This window comes from Pagrus pagrus (genome assembly GCF_965226575.1).
Source record: "Pagrus pagrus genome assembly, chromosome: 1".
Lineage (NCBI taxonomy): Eukaryota > Metazoa > Chordata > Actinopteri > Spariformes > Sparidae > Pagrus > Pagrus pagrus.
The window spans coordinates 26,858,283-26,878,878 of NC_140185.1; the positions used below are offsets into that span (position 1 = coordinate 26,858,283).

Consider the following 20,596-nt stretch of genomic DNA (forward strand, 5'->3'; position numbering starts at 1 on the left):
CAATATGTAATATTGTATACAGTACCACACACACACGCAGGGAAATATTCAGAAACATTTATGCATATTTAACAGAGACATATACTTGCATTAGCATACACTGTAGACAGTCTCTAACAGTATAAAACAAACACACACACTTTATGCAAATATAAATGCACACACACACACACACACACACACTACTATTTTGCTGACCTACACATAACCCTACACATACTGGTTGCACCCTCTTGACACACTCTGTACCTGGAACCATGTGTAGCAGCCAGGAGCATGTCTGGCTGTTGGGGTAGTTGCTAGGAAACCCGGGACTTAGTATCACTCCTGATGACGAAGATCGCTCCTCATTGGCTGGGCACTGGGCTGGAGGGGTAGTAGACAAAAGCCAGTCAGATAAACATAACAGTGAAAACTTTTACAGGCTTTCTTTTGCATGTTTCTAATTTCTAGCAATTCTGAATTTGCATTCTTTCTATCCATCCCTCGGTTCTTCTCTATCTGCCCACTTCCATTATCAGTTCTTTTTCAGAACAAACATGCAAAAACTCCCCACACCTTTAAGTTTAATACAAGTTTGCATTGGCAAGTGCTTCATCTAGATGTTTAGGAGTCATATTGGGGTTCGTATAGAGGTGCACGTAAGGACTGCATGCCCATGTTCTCTGCCTATTTAATAGCCTATAGCAAAAAGTGAGTCACTAGATGCCTCTCCCCCTTTTCTGTGTGATGACTAGTATGCAATAGGATTTCACACAAAACAAGCTGAACTCTAAGGTTTGTGGGGGAGCACTTTGGTTGCATGTCCTCTCATAAGAGTGCTGGCTTCTTTTTCTCCTGCTTTATAATGGAAAGGACACTCTGTTCATCCCACACGATGTTGAAGGCTGAGCATCTCTTCAACACTCAGCTGCAGCAGAGAAAAAAAAAACTCTCAAAAGAGATATTCAAATCAGTTGTCTCATAGAAATACCAGGAGCTGCTACCAGCACTTCAATTATGTTTTAATGTTGCTGACTGAAAATATGAAGTGCCTCCTTCCTGAGGTCTCTTTAGACTTAAAAGTCATGTGCCTGCCACAATGAACTGCTTGAACTATTCAAAATGGAGAAATGCCACAAAAAATGGCAAAGTGGAATTGGTTCACAGGTTTTTCACACGCAGCAAAGGGCCACAGGTCCGACTCGAACCCTGGGCTGCTGCAGCGAGGACAAGGCCTCTGCACAGGGGACGCCCGCTCTACCAACTGAACTAATGGGCGCCCCCTTACAGTATGATTTTGACAATCTTAGTTGTGAGAAAGAATTTATTCAGATTTCTTCGCTGCAAAATATTTAAACAACACAACTTAACTATCGATTCAAACAATTCGGATAAAGCATCACCATCTGATTTTCACATAAACATGCACATATAGTGTATTTTGTGTATGGTTCGGGAGTTGGACTCAGTGTGGCCTTACCTTGACATGTTGGGGGCGGGGCCTCAAAAAGCAAATGGGAATTGAGTCTACACATAAGCTCTGCCTTTCCAACCAGTGTGTATCCAGGTAAACAGCGGTACTTCACGATATCACCTAACGCCGGGAAATAAAAAACCTTTATGAAGTAATAGACATTTAACAATTGTTTCTTGCCTCAATGACTGTACAAGTAAAAATCCCATCATCATTTAATCATATTCAAAATTAGGATCAGATTGTAAACTCTATATTAATATTTACATAACCAGGATATTTTGCTCTAAAATAACTGTGATTTTAGAAATATTATCTAAAATTGTACACTGTTGCCTCGAGCTGTGGATGGGATTTCTTTACAGCTTCTACGAACAGAGGAAACAATTACAGCAACCTTTAACTCTCTCAATGTAATGCGATTAATGTATAAAGAAAGACTTGAATTGAAAAACCCAACCCTTAGGATGTTTATTTTGTAAATAGAAAGCTCCCAATCAGTTAACACGTCGGTTTTGTTGCTCCATTTTGAGAGGAGAAGTTTGACAGGCTTGCCATCTTAAAAGAGGTGGAGATCTACCACCTGTCAGGGAGATGCTTCAGATTTTGCCCAGGAGGCATACCATGGCAAACAGTATGTTCAAAATTGTTAAACAGAACAAACAACAACATTCAACCTTTCCTTGAGCTTCTTCAAAGATTGTCTAATTGGCTGTTAGACTGACCGACAACAAAGCAGGCGATGTCTCTGAGGTACTCCGTTCTGCCAGGTTTTGTGAATGTAAAAGTCACAGTACATGAACTCCAATGTTCTGAGGACTTGTGAGATTTCTGTGTATGATTATCCCAAACTAGCTCCCTTTGGTCCTTAGTCTGTCACAAAGAATGGCTTCACTCTTGCTGTGAACAGGTGCAGGCCTGGTGCTGCTGTGGTGTAGTGCAAGTGGCAATAATTTCATGTCATCTTTGTAAATAAACACTTTGGAGTAGTGCAACCGCTCTCTGGATCACTGTTTGGAACATCGTATCTAATCACATTTATTTTAATATGCGAGGGCAAATGAAGACTTTCATGACACTGGAATTTAACTAATGTACTAAATGTTTCTTTGGAGTCAAAACCAAAAAATCCCCCAAATCAACTAATCATTCAAAAATCTTTTCTGAATTCATAAAATGTTGACTTTTCTGCAGAGAAATGATTATATATTTTGCCAGAAGCGTCTAGGCTTTGCATACCACTGGCACGGTAAATTGATCCTGCTCGGATTCGATGAAATGACTGCTTTTTTAAAAGAATTACAGCTCCTGATCTGAAAGGTCACCAAACCTAAGAGCAAGATGCTTTGAGTAAATCACAACATAACACAGAGCTGAGGGAAGATGGAGAACCTGACAAGTGATTATTTCTCCAAAGAATTGATTTTTTTCTATAGCTTGGGAGAACATATTTGGTGTTTCATTTCCACACAGTACATTTGTTAGAAAGAGGCTGGTACAAGATGTGTTATGCATAGCTAAACACAGTATAAATAGGCTTTGTGAATAGAATAGACACTTTTGCAAGAGTGCTTCACAACCTTGTGATTAAGTCCAAGCTGGTATTTAAATGTATTGGAGACTAGTTTGCTGGCTGACAAGGTAGCGCATTTACTGTAAATACCATTAAGACACTTTTAAAGATGTTGGAAGGCTTATTTTCTCCATTGATGGAGCCAGCTGTTTACCCTTATTTGTTCTTAGCTGCGCTAAACACATCCCAAAACTTAAACTTACTTCTACAGTGGGTGCAAACAGACAAAAATGACATAGAATTTGAAACAAATTAGCATTCCTTGTTGTTTAAATTTAAGGATTACTAGAGGCCAGAAGAGTTAAAAGTTTCCAGTATTTCACAGAATGTCAAAAATAAACAGAAAGAAATAACATTTCCTGTAGCTTTCTTATCTCTCTGTAACAGATTCATGTACATATGGAGGTTTTCTCAGGTTAGCGACAACTGCAGTGGTGAAAGGAGTGTTTACAATGCTATATCATTCTTAATTATCAAGTGATGATAGTCCTCCTGTTACTTGAGCGATAGTTTTTCTGTGTAAATCTATCTCTCTTCTGTTTCACGGTGTCTCACAGACCCAAATACACATGTGCACACAGGAGTAGGCTGAGCTCAGCCTCACTAATAAAGCAAAATAAAATCAACAGTGACAGATCAATGTTGGCCTGCTATATTTAGATAAATGCAGCCCATTAGTGGAGTAATTTACAATCAGCAGAATAATGACCTCCTACATGCCTGATCAGGTAGTTTGTCATTCCTGCCAGGTAAGACTTGTTTTGATCTTAAGATGCACAAAACTAAATAAGGCTGAAAATCCTCCCTAATTTTTTGGGACAAAACAATGTCATTGAAAAGGATGCTCAATTAGCCAAGTTTGTCATGCAGGCTCAGCTGACCTGGTTTCAATAAAACTGTTTATTTATCGTCAAAGAGTAATGTTATTATTAAGAATTTATACCTATCTTGAAGTCTTCATCTTCATAGATCACCTCTGCATTCTCCACAGCAGGAGGAGGAGGACATTTCTTCAGGCGGTAGGCTGGAAAGAGGTGCAAAAAAATTGAAAAGGCACTGTAGATTTCAGTGGGAAAACACAATAAAGTCTTTGGCATTGACATATTTTCCTGTTTGTATTGAGAAGGTTGGATTAGTGAGAGTGTGACTGTTGAGAAAATAATACATAAGCATCTTTTATAATCTTTCGATTGTTGACCTAATGCATATGAACCGAAGACATGAGAACCACGAAAAAAATATCTTGCTTCACTGCTCTTCATTCTTTTGTTGGAAAGGAGGTTACTGACATCATAGAAAGAAGCAGTGCAGTCGCCTCTTTCTCTCTGGAAAGAGCATCCATGTGAAGGATGGGACAGTGGATGTGATCTGTGATCTTTATTATTTAAACTATCCAGGCAGTTCTTTAGAAGGCAGTCATGCGTGTATCATCGTGTCACAGAGGATATGACTTTGACATAAGGTTACTTTATGCCTCAAAGTGTCTTAGCTGCCTTGAACTGTAAGGGTTGAGCATTATTTACCGACCCTGAGGTAGGGTGTTTAATGTTGTGTAAGTGTGCATGTTCATATCTTTTACATACTAAATTTAGAAGGTGACCTTACCGCTTACTGTATATTGACATGCTGCTATTCATGAACAATACATAAGGTATCTAGCACATGTCTTGCCCATGGGCAGCATGATTCATCGGCACATATGCTAGTCTGACAGATGAAAATGTAAAATATAAAGTTTGCTTTTCCTTGGAAGTCAAAAAATACAGAATAAAATAATAATAATAGTTTGAGCATAAGCTGAAGGGAAAATGAGGAGAGAATCTCACATATGGTGCTGAGTGTTTGTGGGTGGCCTTGTGGGTTCAAAGACACACTACACGATTTACTTCACAAGAAAACAACAGTATCGAACTCTGGAAGAACTTCAGAACAACTTCAGAAGTGAATTAACACTCCAGTAAACATTTCTCATTCACTTGAGTAACAAAATACAAAAAAAAAAAGAAAGAAAAAAAGAGGGATTAATTATTTCATTTAAAGCTCATAAATCAGGTTCTGACAGTAGCTCAGTGAAAAAATGTGAAACAGGTGTTTAAAGTGTGGATGATCTGGTCTGTTTTCAAATGATGATTCACTGGTTTTATTACAAAAGCAAATTTTGATAATAATAAAAAAAGGATGAAGTGAAATATCATTTAAATAATATCCTAAACATTTACATGACACAATTGCATATGGTTTGTGTGTGCTCTCCTTAAGCAGTTGTTGAGCTTAAGGAAAGTAATTCACACCCTTAAGCAACAGGGTGTAAAGCTGTGGCTGTGTCATTGTATCAAAACTTAAGAGCCAAAGTAACAAAGCTCCTCTACTAGGCACACACTACTAGGGATCCCTTTAGAAAATGGTTTTAAAAGACCATGAGACGGACCTATTCCGTTCAATACAAACTTGTTCATTCCTAAACATAGTGAATAGGAGCAGAGTGATGGAGATGGCAATGGAAAAGTGTAAAAGAAGAAAAGGTCATATTCTAGTATCTATAGTACTTTATTTACTTTAGAAAAGCATCTCGTCTCTATAACTATTCACTGATTATGGAACTGACACCTGAAGTTATTACTAAAAGGCACAACACACTTTTGCGAAAAAAATAGAATCAATTCCTAAACCAGTAAGTATTTTTCATTGAGGAACTCAGTTCTTAATTATTAATAATAATAATAATTTATTAATAATAATAATAATTTTAAAAAAAAATACATTAAATTGTAGTGGAAAATTGTGGCTGATATCTGTCGCTATACCTGTGTGTTCATATTTGTCTCACTGTATCTGCTGTACATGCTGTTTATGTATATCTGAGTGTACCTACAGTATATAACATGTAAATGTGTGTGTATATGTACCATGAAAGTTGAGAATGAAGAACCCTCCAGTTGAAAAGTCTGAGTGAAACCGGATGAAGACTTTCATGCTGGTACTGTAGGCCGACTCTAATGCAGTGTTGCCACTGAAGACTCCAAGCTGAGGACTGGAGGTATCCGGGCCGTCCCTGCATGTGGAGAGAGTGAGGGGAGAGAGGGCGTGACAGAGAAACAATGTCACTCAAAGCAGGATAAATCAAACCTATTTCAGCAAAGAAAGACAAACCAAGAGTCACATAGTTGGCAGAAAGATGGTAACTCTTACTTTGGTAACTCTGCATATGATATGAGAAAAGTGATTTACTTCTCTGATTTCACTTTTGTTGCAAGTAAAGCTGTTGAACTATCAAAGTTCAAGATTCCAAGATTTATCCATCAAATACTTAATTTTGTTTTCAATATGTGGAGTGAAATGGAGGGATGACATACTCAGGAGGATGTGTTTGAATACTAAAGTACAATATTAATAATGTGATATGATTTCAGAATAATAATTTTAATAACTTAGTAATAACTGTCATAATTATAATTTCTCTTTCTAATTTCTTTATAATATATATCCTTTATGTTCTATAAGAATATTTTGGGTCTGCAAGACAAAATCATAAAAGTTACATGATTTTTTGAATCATATGTCACCATACAGTATTAGAAAAGAATACACTCCAGGATTGTCATTTAAGTGTTCTTGCAGGTGTTAAAGTATCATGGCTATACTACGTAGGTACTATAATAGGAAAGATTTCACACAATCTGTCTGAGAGTCTTAAAAATGTTTCTGACATTATTGAAATGACATTTCATGCCATTACATTTCATGCCATTACATATGCCACTACATATAGATGCTTTGAATAAACTCTCACCATGACCTCTACTGATCAAGTGGAGCAGTCTGACTCAGAGTAACAATCTGAATGCATTAACGCTTTAACAGCGTATAAAAAGTGATTTACAGATCAAGCAACTGACATAACTAACTTGTGTTCTGAATAATGCTTTCATGTTGCACTTGGAGTGGGTAGATAATATCAGCATGTAATACAGTGAACAGTTATGTGAGAAGAATAATTAGCAAGTTATATTAACACTTAATAAACCTGGGACATTACAATTTAAAGTGGACAGAAATTACATGAAATAAGCATAACCAATGTCAAATTACAGAGAGCTCATGGGAATAAATTAATAACTTTATAAAACCTTTATCATGCATTGTATCTGCCCAGGTTCAACCTCAATGAATTTTATCTGCAACAGTTTTTATTTTCTCTTCTATTGTGTGTTAAAACATATAGATTATTCACATTGATCTGCTTGCAAAAATTCACCCCCCGTCAGCCCAAAATATTTTTTATTACAAATCTACAATTATCTTCAAAACTGCCTCTGTAGATTCCTTCTAATGGAAATCCATAAGCGTGATGAAAAACTTAAATGGGTACATTCGGGTGTGATTTGATTATTAAAATCACACTGAATAAACAAACTGCTGACTGGCGTCAGACATCAACAACGTGCTGGTGAATGTGTCTACCATGGCTGTAAAGCAAAATCAGGTGTCGGGGTGAGATTGGACTTTGAATGAGATTGGACTGCTGGTTGTGCATTTGTTTTCACTGTCTGGATTTAATAACAGGGAGGAACAGAAACCAAAAGAAGCCCTTGCTTTTAAAATAAAACACATATCTGGTGAGTCCACATGCTTGTTCATTGCAAAAAATATTTTAGTTTTTTTTTTCTTTGCTTTGCTTTTTTCACCAATTTCAAACGAGTTCATTGAACAAAGCCCAGGGATTAAAGGCTTAACTTCACTCATTAAATATTGAATGTTGTTGAAAGGTTACATTTTCTAAAGTTCCTAAATGCCCAGTTTTAGGTTTTTAATGAACATGCCATTGGATTAAACAAGGGTTTTTAAATTTTAATTCATGAGGAGTGCCTGGGACTCTTGGCTCCTTAATAATTTAAGGTCTTCTGAAGGTGTTGGAGCTCATTTGGAGAATCCAAAAATGTGCTATTTGGGTCATTTAAATCAAAACTTAGTAAGAATTTTGTGGCTCTGTTTTTGCTTTAACTGAAAAATACACAAACCCAAAAGCATTTTTTTGGAAAAACCTTACAATTGAATTTATTGAAAAATGTATTTGGGGTCTGTATTTATTATCTAAACTTATTTCTCTAAAGATCAGAATTTATAAAAGAGCAAAGAGAAAACCTAGACTCAGCTCGACCTTTTCCCTCGATGAAGTAAGAATGTGCTCCTGTGAAAGCCATTTAATGAAGTCAGTACCTTCATGCCATAAGATGCTGGCAAACAACAAAGCTTCTGGTGTGAATATCAACACCCGCAAGAGTGAATGAGACACATTTTAAGTGAGTCTTACCCCTGAAAATGAAGAATAAAAATAAGTTTGATTCATTAAGATTAAGCACTGTCTATTTATCCACTCTGTCTGACTACTACAGATGGTTGCCACAAGCACAGTGAGGTTGAGGATAGAGTGGGATTGGGAGGAATACATTAACGCTGACAATGAGCAATAGTGGCTGACTTGATTCACAAACAAATAAATCAGTCCTTTTCTTCTCTGTACAGTAAAAGCAGACAACAGTTACATGATAGACAGAACAGTGGATCCATCACAAAAACCTCTTCTAAGAAAACAGATGTCTCTCATTTTTTAAAAGCAAAATTTGTTACAAATGTTCAGAAATAGAGCTTGCACCAAGAAATGTTAGGAAAACAAATGAGTATGGTTTGCTCTCCATCAGCAGCTGCAGTTGAAACTGACTGATTTTAACCCAGGACCAAATATGAACAGCGCACTATATAAACTAACAGCCTACAGCATGTGCTGTAAAACAGTTATTGTTCATTAGATAATAATGTGATCAGTATATACTGTGAAATCAGAATGTAATTAATTAAATGGATCGGCTTACATTAGCTATCTAGAATAGCCTAAGGTTGCAAACATATTAAGATCATTGCATCTTATTTGCTAGTTTTTTCAAAACCTAATGTGAAGTAAAGTACAGTTTTGGTTGCTGTAAATCAGGCTCAAGTCAAATCTGGTATTTAAGTTTAATGTGTGCAATGTATGAATCAATAGTGTGGAATTGTATAATAATGAATGAAAAAATCTAATCAATGATTTTAAGTTTGTTTTGAAAATATGGACAAATAATTAGAAATAATCTAATCCCTACTCCAATTTTAATGTTCTGTCGTATCAATATTAAAATCTTATGCTTTGAATGAGTGATAAGTCACTTTGTGCGGTTTATGCTGAGCATGGCGAAGACTGTTTGAAATGTTTTTTTTTTTCATTCGAGCCCACCACTTTACCACACAAAATGACGCCCTTGGGTAAAAAATATGAAACATTATTTCTAACGATTCTGTGATGTATCTTAAATGTCATCTTTTCTTGTTCAGACAGGCTGCATTAAAGTTGAGTGCTGTGATTTTCTGAGCTTGTCTGACTAGTTGAGTGAAATAAACAATACATTTCTCTATAAATTTAAATAATTTCCACCTTGTTTTCTCAGAGATTCATATCTAGGATGGTTTAAATCATTAAAAAACATCAATAGAGCAGAATATTTGTAACGTTGGTAAATTGTGTTTTTTTAAAAAAAATACTGTGTTTGATTTTGTCACATGTGAGTGAATATACAGCATCATAAACCACTGTGTTGCTCTGGTCTTAGATCCACAGCCCACTGTTAGAAATGGTTGAGTGATATTAGGCAATAAGCCAAACACAACTGGTGGTAGACCACAGAGACAGTTTGGCTTCAGTCCCTGACATCTGGATGCAGCCTGCTGTCACATAAAAACCAGGGGCATACAGGGCAGAAACCAGCAGACACACATCACTGAAATATGGATTACACAGAACATAGCAATGCACAAGGAAAAAGACACCCCTTGCAAGGTTGACTGATGAGAAACCAGAACAGGAGGTGGCCGGTGAAGGAGGAAATCAGCATATCCACTGACAGCAGTGGTACAATGAATGATCAGAGTCTAAGTCTAAGTGTATGCTCCTTAGATCATAAACTACACTCGTTGACTTTGACTGGTGATTGTAAGAGTCAGCTTAACATGTACAGTAACTATGAAGAAATCTCAGCCAGTAGCTTTAATTTGTAAATTTCATATCGATGCAATATATTTTTTTTTCATTTGAACTTTAGTTTTTGACATGCTTGTGGCATACATATATATATTTGGTTCCAGGATACAGGAACACATGGCACAATTTAAATATTATTGCAGCAGACTAAGTACATAAATCCAGCAAAAATGAATAAAGACATGAATAAATTAGGAAGGAAAAGAAAAAAGAAACAAGACCACTACAATGGGAAACAAATATACATACTGTATATATTGAGTCATACTTCAGGATCATAGAGTCACAAAGGAGACTGATATGACTGATATTTAGATATTTACTAGAAGCCCAAAACTCGTCCGAGGGGAAACATCTCCTCCTCCCGATCGCCATTTATTCGATAAAGCATACCTTCAAAAGATGGTGTTTATGAAAATAAAAGGAAAATACTCCATCTTAGTCTTGTGTGTTGATCAGAGTTGTGAGTAAAAGTTTGGGTGGGCCCCAGAAGATTTTTCCAATTTCAAATTGGGCCGAGTCATTCTTAAGTTTGGGAATGGCTGCATCAAAACAACAATTGCTTTCTGTGGTGCAAAGCCCAGGATGCAGCGATGGTGTCCCTGCAAAATAGTGTCTGGGTGAACTTGTTGTCTGGGGAGGCGTGGGGAGCCTTAAAATGGTTAAATCCACACAAAAGAAAAGATAAGAATACCCTTAGCTCAGGCAACTTGTTATTTTTATTTGCTAGCTCAGAGGTTGTTGTCGTTTTCTATAGAGACAGGAATTTTGAAAACCCATGCAGACTATCTGCATGGGTTTTCAAAATTCCTGAAGGAAGGAAACAGTCACCCCTGGCAGGTTTATACCCATAGTCCACATTTATTGAGTCAGACTAGAATTGCACTAACCCATTCTTTCATTGCTGGGGCCTCTGTTTCCTTCCAGTGTCTTAAAATAACTCAACAGACTATTATTATACCCAAAATAATAACAAAAAATGCACACTGCAATATGTTTGGTAATTTTATAAATTGAATATAATTTCTGTGCTTTGGTTTGCTTATTCAAATCTTGTTTGACTCATTTTGGGATCAAACTCTAGAGTTAACCATTACAAGTTCCAAATTTAATTAAAATTATGCTCCCAATCAATTTCTTATTAACCTAGCAGCTCACACGAGGCATATTGTGCTTCCTTCCATTCTATGTCCAACTGAATTCAGAAATCCAAACAGTCAAATGCTAAATCATGACAAAAGCAGTGGCCCCAATCTTAAGCTCTTATGAGTAAAATGAGATAGAGTCAGTTATCCAGTTTTATTAACAGTTAACTGAAACATTAAAAGGTTTCAGAAGGCTGTTTCAGAAAGCCTATGTTCATAATCAAAATGAAATTTAATTGACTGTCAATCCATTGAACCTCTTACATTGCTCCAATGCTCCACATGAAAAGCACATCAGTTTCTGTCTGCACCCAAAGACTCATAAAACACATTCCTTAACACTAAAAGAAAATTAGATATAATATAAGATCTGTTAAATAAAAGATGAGCAGAGAATTCTTCTCTGTCAAAAAAAAAAAAGGTGGCCAAAGTCACTGATGCAACTGACTTGATCTGACTTGACAACAACTGGAGGGCAATGATAGCTGTCCCCCTGTGCAAACATATAGTGCAGCTGTCTGGAGTAAAACAAAATAAATTGTTTATTGGAGAATGTTTGCAGGTATAAATATCTGTAAAACCTGTAGTTTGGAATTCAGTATTTATTTTTTTTTTTACATCAGACAAATCAAATGTAAATAATGTGACCGTGGGTTTCAGTACTCTTCTATTCACATGGCTGTAATGCAGGAGCAGCAGACCTTTGGATCACCCACTCTAAATCCATCTGAGGCCCTGGAAGGTAAATGGCATCCCACTGGGTCTGAGAAAAACACTCCTCCGTTTGGTGTCAGCCCCCAGTCACTCCCAAATATATTCATGTGTTTGAGATATAGCTAGATTGATCAGAGCAACATTCCAACATGTATGCACTAATCTTACATTACAGATGTCTTCTGGTAGCCTACAATTTATGAATGTGATTTAATAATTTTGTTCCACATGAAATGTGCCGAAAACACATGCATCACCAGAATCAATTTGCAACTGCAAAATAACTCGATGCCGCGCCTCTCCGTGGCTATATCCATGGCTCTGGTGGCTGTCGAGATTGAAAGCGAGGAGTCACCGACTGTGAATGTATTACTTTCCCACTGCGGGCATTTCAGCTGCTCACTCCCTTGAGTTTGACTCTTGAGCCTGAAAATGAAAGACTGACCACAACCAAACACCCGATATTTCTTTTTAAAACCAAACAAACACCAAAAGATGACAGGGCCCAAAAATCCTACCTGATCTGAATTTTCTTTCTAATAAAACACAGGCCAGTGTTATTTTTGACAGCAAACACTGTGCTGACCGGAGCTATTAAGTGAGAAATTTCTCTTGGACTGACCCAAACTTGTCAGATCCAGCCGGGTCCCGTTGGATTTGTGAACCCAGCTCCACCACTCCTTTCATTACATTTCCCACTCCCCACTGAATCTCATCATTACTGCCAGAGTTCCACAGCCCTCTCCGGGTCTGCGTATGGCCATGGTACTGAGTTAGATTGAATTGGTCAGTGGCCCCATTGTAAATGCATTACTCTCACACTCCCTGTATTACAGTCTTACCTCAACACTGAATCCTATTATTACTGCTGGTGAGTCGGTGTATGCATAGCACAGAGTATGTATGTATTAAGAGTCTATGGAGCCGTGATCCCTGTGTATCAACAGTGCCATATACAAATACATTTGGCTTTGTGTGCACCTTCCTTTACGATAAAGTCACAAACACTTGACACATGCTGATATATACCTTTGAACAGGCAAGACTGTGTTTGTATAAAGTAAAAGATGTAATGAATAAAAATGCAATCAACACCAGGGATAAGGTTATCACTGATAAAATATTTCCCACAGAAAGTATGTGTGAAAGAATGTGTATGTGTGTAAGAGAGACAGAAAGAGATGAATAAAAAATAGAGCAAAGTTGATACAACTTCACTATCTTCTTATTAGTGTGCAGGGAGGAGGCAGACTATAAGTACATTCAAAAACTTACCAGTCACTGATGCAATCAGTCCCGGGATAAAGGGTAACATTGAAAAGAAGCTTATGCATTTGTGTGGATATGTGTGTGCGTGTGTGTGTGCATGTACGTTCAAGTGTGAGCGAGCCCAGACTTACCAGACGGCGATGTAATCAGTGACAGGCTCCGTCTGCAATAAGGTAAAGTTGATATAGACTCCATGTCCGTGGGGAACAGTGATGAGCCAGCTGCAGTCTTGGGAGTTGGGGTATTCATTGGGGTACTGAGGTGAATAGATGGTCCCGTTTTCAGCTGTGACATTATAGCCGCAAGGAGCTGTAAAAAGCAGTGTTATAAGATTATCTATTTGCAAATTTGTCACTTTTTTCTAAAGCGCCAGACCTGCGAGGATCAGGAGAAGAGGACAAGAGTAACTGTTGAGCTGAAGACAGTGAGGAATACAATTACCATCATTATTTGCAGTAGTAGAAGTATTAGCAGTGGTGGTGAAAAGAGCAATGATTGTGCTACTGATGTATGGAGTAAATGATCCGAGTGACACAGGAATATTTACTTTCTACTTAACTGCTCACATTGCTGGCTTGTGATACCAATGAAAGATGAGATTTAATTTACTGAAATTCAATTAGGATAACAACATTTTGTAAACGTCTGGATTTTAAATTTACAACCGGTACATGAGGGATGGGGATGTCCTGGGGTAAAACCGATAATAACACATGTGCAACAACACAACAACAAAACAAACTGCCTAATATGACAAGTGTACGTTTTTTAACAACATTAATCATCACATATTAAAACTATTATAAAACTATTCTTACCCTCACAGCGTGGAAACGGGTGGTTCCACTTCCTGTTGGTCCCATGCAGGCATGTTAGTACTGGGTGTCCGATCAAAACGTAACCAGGGTAGCACTGAAAAGTTACTGATTGGCCAGCACCGTAGTCACTGTTGATGATGTCACCATTGGGGAAAGGAAAAGGGTCCTGGCAGTTTTGAAGTTGATAGGCTAAAGAAAGGGACAAAGAGAAATGATTTCCAGTGTGAAAATTCTCTAGTTTAATTGCAGATTCACCTAATTTTTATACAACAGGAAAAAGCATACAGGCATACAGTTATAGTCAGATTAATAAGTACAATGCAGTTGTGTATTTGCTCCTTTGTATTCTACTGTGCAACCTTACATACTGTAGTAACCCTTTCTTCTGTCTTCCCAATTCCCAAAATGTAACTACAAAACAAAAATTGCTATTCATTGCATTCAAACCATTTTCCATCTACAGCTAATGGACTTGAAAGGGCATACAAAAAATCTATGGCCCACTGAGGCTACTGGTTCGAAGTGCAGCAGCATTAATGGATCTCATCTTCTTCACAGTTATCTGGCACATATATGCATAAAATTACAACACTTGCTTGAGGAAATATCAGCATCACAGGTCTATTTAGGGCACATCTCACGCTGCATGAGTGTCATGGCAAGTCAAACTCCGCTATTAGATGTGCCATTGACAGAGAGCAAAGGTGGCTGGTTTTGGAAAACCAGTCACAAGGAGAGAGAGAGGGATAGCACTCAAGAATAGGTCAATTCAAACAGGGTCTGCAGCACTAGACAGGCCCCGAGGTGCAGATTGTGCAAAGAGGTCTCACAGACAATCTATGCTCACAGCAGCAGGGTCTAAGATGTGGGAGGGAGCAGCATACAACACAATCAAAGCATAGAATGTGTGCAGCAAAACTTGTGCTGCTGCACACATCCATGACAAGTCCCAAGTCCAGATGGGAAACGCCACAAGGGATCCTTTGGGACTTTTACCGACTGACATGTATCACAAATATTGACAAAACTAACTGGACATTTTGGAAATGACAGATACAAAGGATCCTATATGGAAGCAGTATCAAGGGGAAGGAATGTGAGAGGATTTAGAAACAACAGAAAATGTTGAGATAATATGCAAGAATTGTGCATATGGCAGTGCATACACTTGCAGATATGAAACTACAACCAAGAAGGTGAAATGTGAGAGTTAATTGAACACTTAAAACAGGCAATATGGTGGCTCAGTGGTCCTGGGTTAGATTCCCAGCTGGGGCAGGGCCTTTTATGTGTTTGCATTTTCTCCCCTTGCTTGTGTGGGTTTCCTTCAGGTGCTATAGTTTTCCCGCATCATCAAAACATGTATATTGAATTAATTCTCCTGCCAGTGCCCTTGACCGAGGCATCGGTTTAGAAGTGGAGTCAGTTGCTGCGGGCGCTGCACAGTGGATGCCCTCATTTAACCCATCCCTGAGGATGCTTCTCCTCTTCTCTCAAGCTGGCTTTGTTTTGAAACATCAGTTTGAATTTTCTTGTGTATTCACACTGATTTCTGGCATGTCACATGTCACCTCTGAGGCTTTGAGTACAAAATGTGAACTTATATCATTGAGTGGGGCAGGGGTGAAAACATGCATCCAGGCTAAAAACTACCACTTGTGTTCATTCAACACAATTCAGGGTAGCATCATGAACCTCTGTGGGTATTTCATCCTCCCGTCAAAGATCTGTGCTGCCCCTTGAAAAAATAAAGCATCTGGTGCACCTTCATATGAGGAAACATTCACAACGTTCACATTCATACAATGGGAATTAGCAGTGGCAAGGACTACAGTGTAAGGGGACTTGGCCATTGCAAATTGGGAGCAAAAGGAAAAAATATTGCGTTCATGTGAATGTAGGTTAGCTTATGTGTAAGTTAGTAAGCCTTGTTCTAGTTCTGCTGGCATATAGGCCCACAGTGCATCTCTTGTGTCTTTGAAGTGAAGCACTCAGGGCTACAAGTAAAGCCTGCTGGACAAGATGCCAGTCTCTCACAGGGGCTTACTAACAATCCATCTCTTTTAATGATGAGAGAAAAGCCATAAGGTTTTTTAAGTCTTTAGTGTGACTCATCCATGGATCAAAGCTCAAAACCTCATAGCAATACGTTTTTTCATCCTGCCCTTCATTTCTCTGAGTTGGGAAGGCTTTGTAATTCGGCAACTACGTTTGGATGTTAATTTATTCAGAACTTTTGAAGAGGCAATTTATTTTTTTTAAATCATTCAAGCAACCAAGCAACCCATCCCTCAGCATCCCTTCAGGGGGTAGCTTTCAGCTGGAAGTGCCTGCAGTAACACCTCAGGGTTTATGGCCTTTGTGTCTGCCGAAATCCCTGTAATAAAAAGACCAAAAACAATCTTAATTTGTCTTAAATCCCATGAGAACTCACCTTGATAGTTCAGTTTGAACCCCGGCCTGTTCTCTGAGTGGTCACTGTAGAAGTGGATGATTGTCAGGTGGGTTGTGCTCAGCAGAGTTGGTGGGATTTGCGAGCCAGTAAACTGTCCAATAAGAGCAGAGCTGTGCTGTGGTCCAGCCCTGACCTCGAGGAAGTCATGGTTGTCTTCAGAAGAGAAGTTTTGGAACTGAATATGGGCTCCTATGATACAAACACAGAATATAATTGACTATATACAATACGTAATGACAATATGAAAATTAGACTAAATGTGATTTTTATGGCAAAAGTAATCATGATGATCATGATCATTTTATGGCATATTTTTTATAGATCTGAGAATAAATATTGAGATTATACATTAGACCAACTGCAGTAAGTTCACAGTATTCTACACTTTGATATCTATTTTTATGACCATATCTTTATCTGGTACTGGTATATTGTTATTTTTATATTTTGACAACTTGCACCAAAGATAGAACTACTGAGACAATACCAATAAAGCTGTCTTGAATATAATTTTGTTGTCATTTGAGTATACTATTATCAGCTCTGAAAATAAAAATCATCTTATCATCTAAGACCTAGCTCTAATTACACACAGGGACTCGTATGTCATGCATATAAAAGAAAAACTATGTGCTATTCAAACCATCCGTTACTCTAGTCAGCACACACCATGTGTCAGCCTCCAATTAAACATGTGGTGAAGCTTTCAATAAACCATGTGTTACTGCTGAAGAAGGAGAAGGTTCTATGTTCCCCAACTACACCAACAGATGTACTGAAAGTGACACAATCTTTTCAGGAATGCTCCTCGATCCCATAGTACTTACCATATCCTGTTGGCAGGGTGATCTGCCAGGTGCAGTCCAGGTTGCCTGGGTAGTTTCCAGGGAAACCTGGACTGAGGATGACACCACTCATCTCAGACAACACCCCGCCACACCGAGCTGGCACCACAGGCACAGAAAACACTTTGTTAAAACAGGCAACGTATGAGCAACGCACAGTAGCAATCATCATTTTATCCTTTGTGCTTCAAAAGATAAAGAAAGGTGATACACCACTGCAAAAACAGTCAAAAATGTAAGCAACCAAAGGCTTTTGAGAAGAGGGGATTTATAGTATTGATATTTCCACTCAGTGGCCACTTTATTAGGTGTTATGTGAGCTAAATGATTTTGAGAACTCATGTTTTGTTTTATGTCCTGTCTACAAGGACGTATGGGATGTACTTTTTAGTAAAATGTCCTCCATTCATGTTGATTTCTTTTTGCTGGATGATTATGAAAAACTTGAGTTGTGCTTCGGGAATGGAACCTTTTCTGTAGCAGATTGTATTTTCTAAGCTTGGAAGAAAAGGCAAAATAATTTTGTTGTAAAAAAAAAATGTAATGAAATGTTTGACCACTGCACAACTATTTGCATCTTGTAAACAAACAAGTGATGGGCAATTTGCGAGTGACACTAAAATAAAATATAATTGACTAATTCTAAGTTAACAAAGTTTGCAATGTTCAGTTTTTTTAAAGTATTGTCAAAAATGAATCAATCATTTGTTTCCAAGTCGAATTACTTGCTGCTAAATCATAAGAAACAAAACAGAAACAAAAAACAACATTATACCCATCATTAAAGATATATAGCAGAACAGTTGTATTCAACTGCAAAATATTATACTAGTTTGTCTAATAAAGTTACCACTGAGTGTATGGATTATTGAAATGTTCAGTATCTATAAAATACACAATAATAATTGGAAAAAAGTATCATTAGACTATTTGTTATTTGTCAAGTAGTCACAGTTTAGAGGTGCCTGCTAGGTTTAGATGTAGTAAGACTTTCTAGCAATTTTGTTGCCTAACAGTTAATAAGATAAAAAAAAAAGAAAAAAGTGTTACGTTCACTTAATTAGTGCTAAATTAAGTATATGAAACCAATTATTAGGAAACTGGATATTATGTTTGAAAATGTCAATTCTAGACTTCTTCGTTGTTGGTCCATGAATTTCTTTAAATCCTTTAGTGTTGATGGGCATGTATCAAAAATGCAACCCTCTATTGACATTGATTTGTACATGATTTGGTTGTGTTTATGTGTTTATGACTGAAATATAAAATACTCAAATCGACATATACTGAATGCAGCTGTTGCACAGCTGAGCAAAGTTAGTCCTGACATGTCAAGGTTGACTTTAACTGGAACTGGCTTCCCAGACCTGCTACACGTTTTCACCAAAGACTGAATTATTCAGGCCTAAACACAAACATCAATGTAATCAAGGTTCCTTAACACTATTGCAGAAGTTGGAAGACCTGGCTCTCAGCACCAGGTATAAAATTCAGTTTGTACTAATCAGGTATATTGATCCTATGGATCGCTGACCCTATGTCAGTCAAGTTTCTTGCTTCCATAAATCTGATTTTAAGGTGAAACCAATTGAATCAGATGTGCATATGCTCATTTGATAAATTATTATTCCTGTAGAATGATACTCTGAGTCTCATTTTAAAAGTATCCAACTGCCAGATTACACACTGAAATGTAATCAATGACTAATGACTTAAACTTTTTTTTTTTTTTAATTTCCCTCGTTAGGTAATAAGGAACTCATCAAACCTCAGCTTTCCAAAAGTACTCTGAAACAACAAGCGACCATAAACCTGAAAACACAGAGCCAAACATGTCTCACACATCCACTAAAATGCTTCTGTCACTTGGCTGCGCTGGCCTAAAGGTTCAACCTCAACCTCACACCTGCAGGACATATTTCTTTCCCATTGGATCGATCATTCATACAGCAAAGCTGTGTGAGTGTGTGTATGTGCGTTTTTGTATGTTACCTATGCAAAGAGGAGGTGGGTAGTTCCATCGACGCACAGTCCCAGGCATGCAGGAAATGTGAGAGTGGCCCTGAAAGTGAATATACCGCGGGTTAGGTTCAAGAAAACAAAAATAGTGTAACCAATTTTGGTACAATTTCATCAAAATAATGTGTTTCGAAAAAGAGCTGTGTTTACATCTTCTCAGGCAAAGTAACAGTGAGCAGTACATTAGCCAGTTAAAAGGAAGCAGGAGGTCATTTTTCTTTAGATAGTTTTATTTTTGGCATTATATTTTGTAGTTTTGAAGGTGGGAATACTACTTTTGTCCACAGGGGCCTGTAAAAGCAACAAAATATCAAAGCTCCTTGTAGTAGCTTTAACTATGTACCATTGGTATCTCAAACTATGTAAGTATACATTAATAGATATGTTTATTGACCAGTTTGCATGGCTGTTCACATTACCTGTAATGTGTACCCAGGTTCACAGGTGAATGCTACCACCTCATTGACCATATATCTGTCTCCTGTTTTAATGCCATTGGCAGGAATCATTGGCTCTGGACAGGTGGTAAGACCAACAGCTACAAAAAAGGGAAAAACAAACATAAACACAGTGAACAATTTGTTAACTATTACTCATCTCATCATTGATTCTTCTATCTAAACATTGCTGTCTTGCCCTTTATTCTCAAACTCATCATGGTTGACTTAAATCCTTTTATTCTACAGTTTCTCTCTGCTATTCTCTACCTCGTCTTTGCTCACATACCTTCATGTCTAGAAAAACGTTACCGTCGCTATTCTTGTCTTCTTCCTTCACTTGTATGTGACCTTTATCTTGAAGTGCATTTTACCTCTCTTCAGTACTTTTACGGCACAGAAGACTTGTATGGCACTTCTACATTTCACAGGATAATGGTGCCTCTGAATGTAATAAAGCTTTTCAACAAATAGGAGAAAATTACAAGATTTAGATTCATTTGACAAAGAGCTAACATGGCAGATTAATTCACAGATGCTCTTAATGTTTTTTTTTCTAACATACAAGAGCCTATTTATGAACTGACAGCCAGTACAATAAAAGATCTTGTTAATTGTCACCGGTGACAGCGGCCTCTGAAATGTGCTTAAAAATATGTGACGGTAACATAATGACTTTGGTTGTGTATTCCCAACACAATAAAGGTTAAACACATCCTTAATAAGTTTGACAGCAGCCAGCCCTTTATCAAACAGCATCAGTAGGGGTGTACGTGTGTGTTCATACGTGCGTGTG

At 37.6% G+C, this 20,596-nt stretch overlaps 1 protein-coding gene across 3 annotated transcripts in view; it reads right to left on the bottom strand.

The window, feature by feature from the left end:
• LOC311273248 (CUB and sushi domain-containing protein 1-like) overlaps positions 1–20,596 on the bottom strand; it is a 396,934-nt gene that overhangs the window by 48,993 nt on the left and 327,345 nt on the right. For all 3 annotated transcript variants that reach the window (XM_084380198.1, XM_084380197.1, XM_084380199.1), the window contains 10 exons: positions 19,783–19,901; positions 19,337–19,406; positions 17,327–17,443; positions 16,479–16,688; positions 14,045–14,233; positions 13,358–13,535; positions 5,936–6,081; positions 3,973–4,053; positions 1,463–1,576; positions 250–366 (listed from right to left, as the gene is read on the bottom strand). In XM_084380198.1, the coding sequence (XP_084236324.1) occupies positions 250–366; positions 1,463–1,576; positions 3,973–4,053; positions 5,936–6,081; positions 13,358–13,535; positions 14,045–14,233; positions 16,479–16,688; positions 17,327–17,443; positions 19,337–19,406; positions 19,783–19,901 (1,341 nt within the window). The remainder of the gene's footprint in view (positions 1–249; positions 367–1,462; positions 1,577–3,972; positions 4,054–5,935; positions 6,082–13,357; positions 13,536–14,044; positions 14,234–16,478; positions 16,689–17,326; positions 17,444–19,336; positions 19,407–19,782; positions 19,902–20,596) is intronic.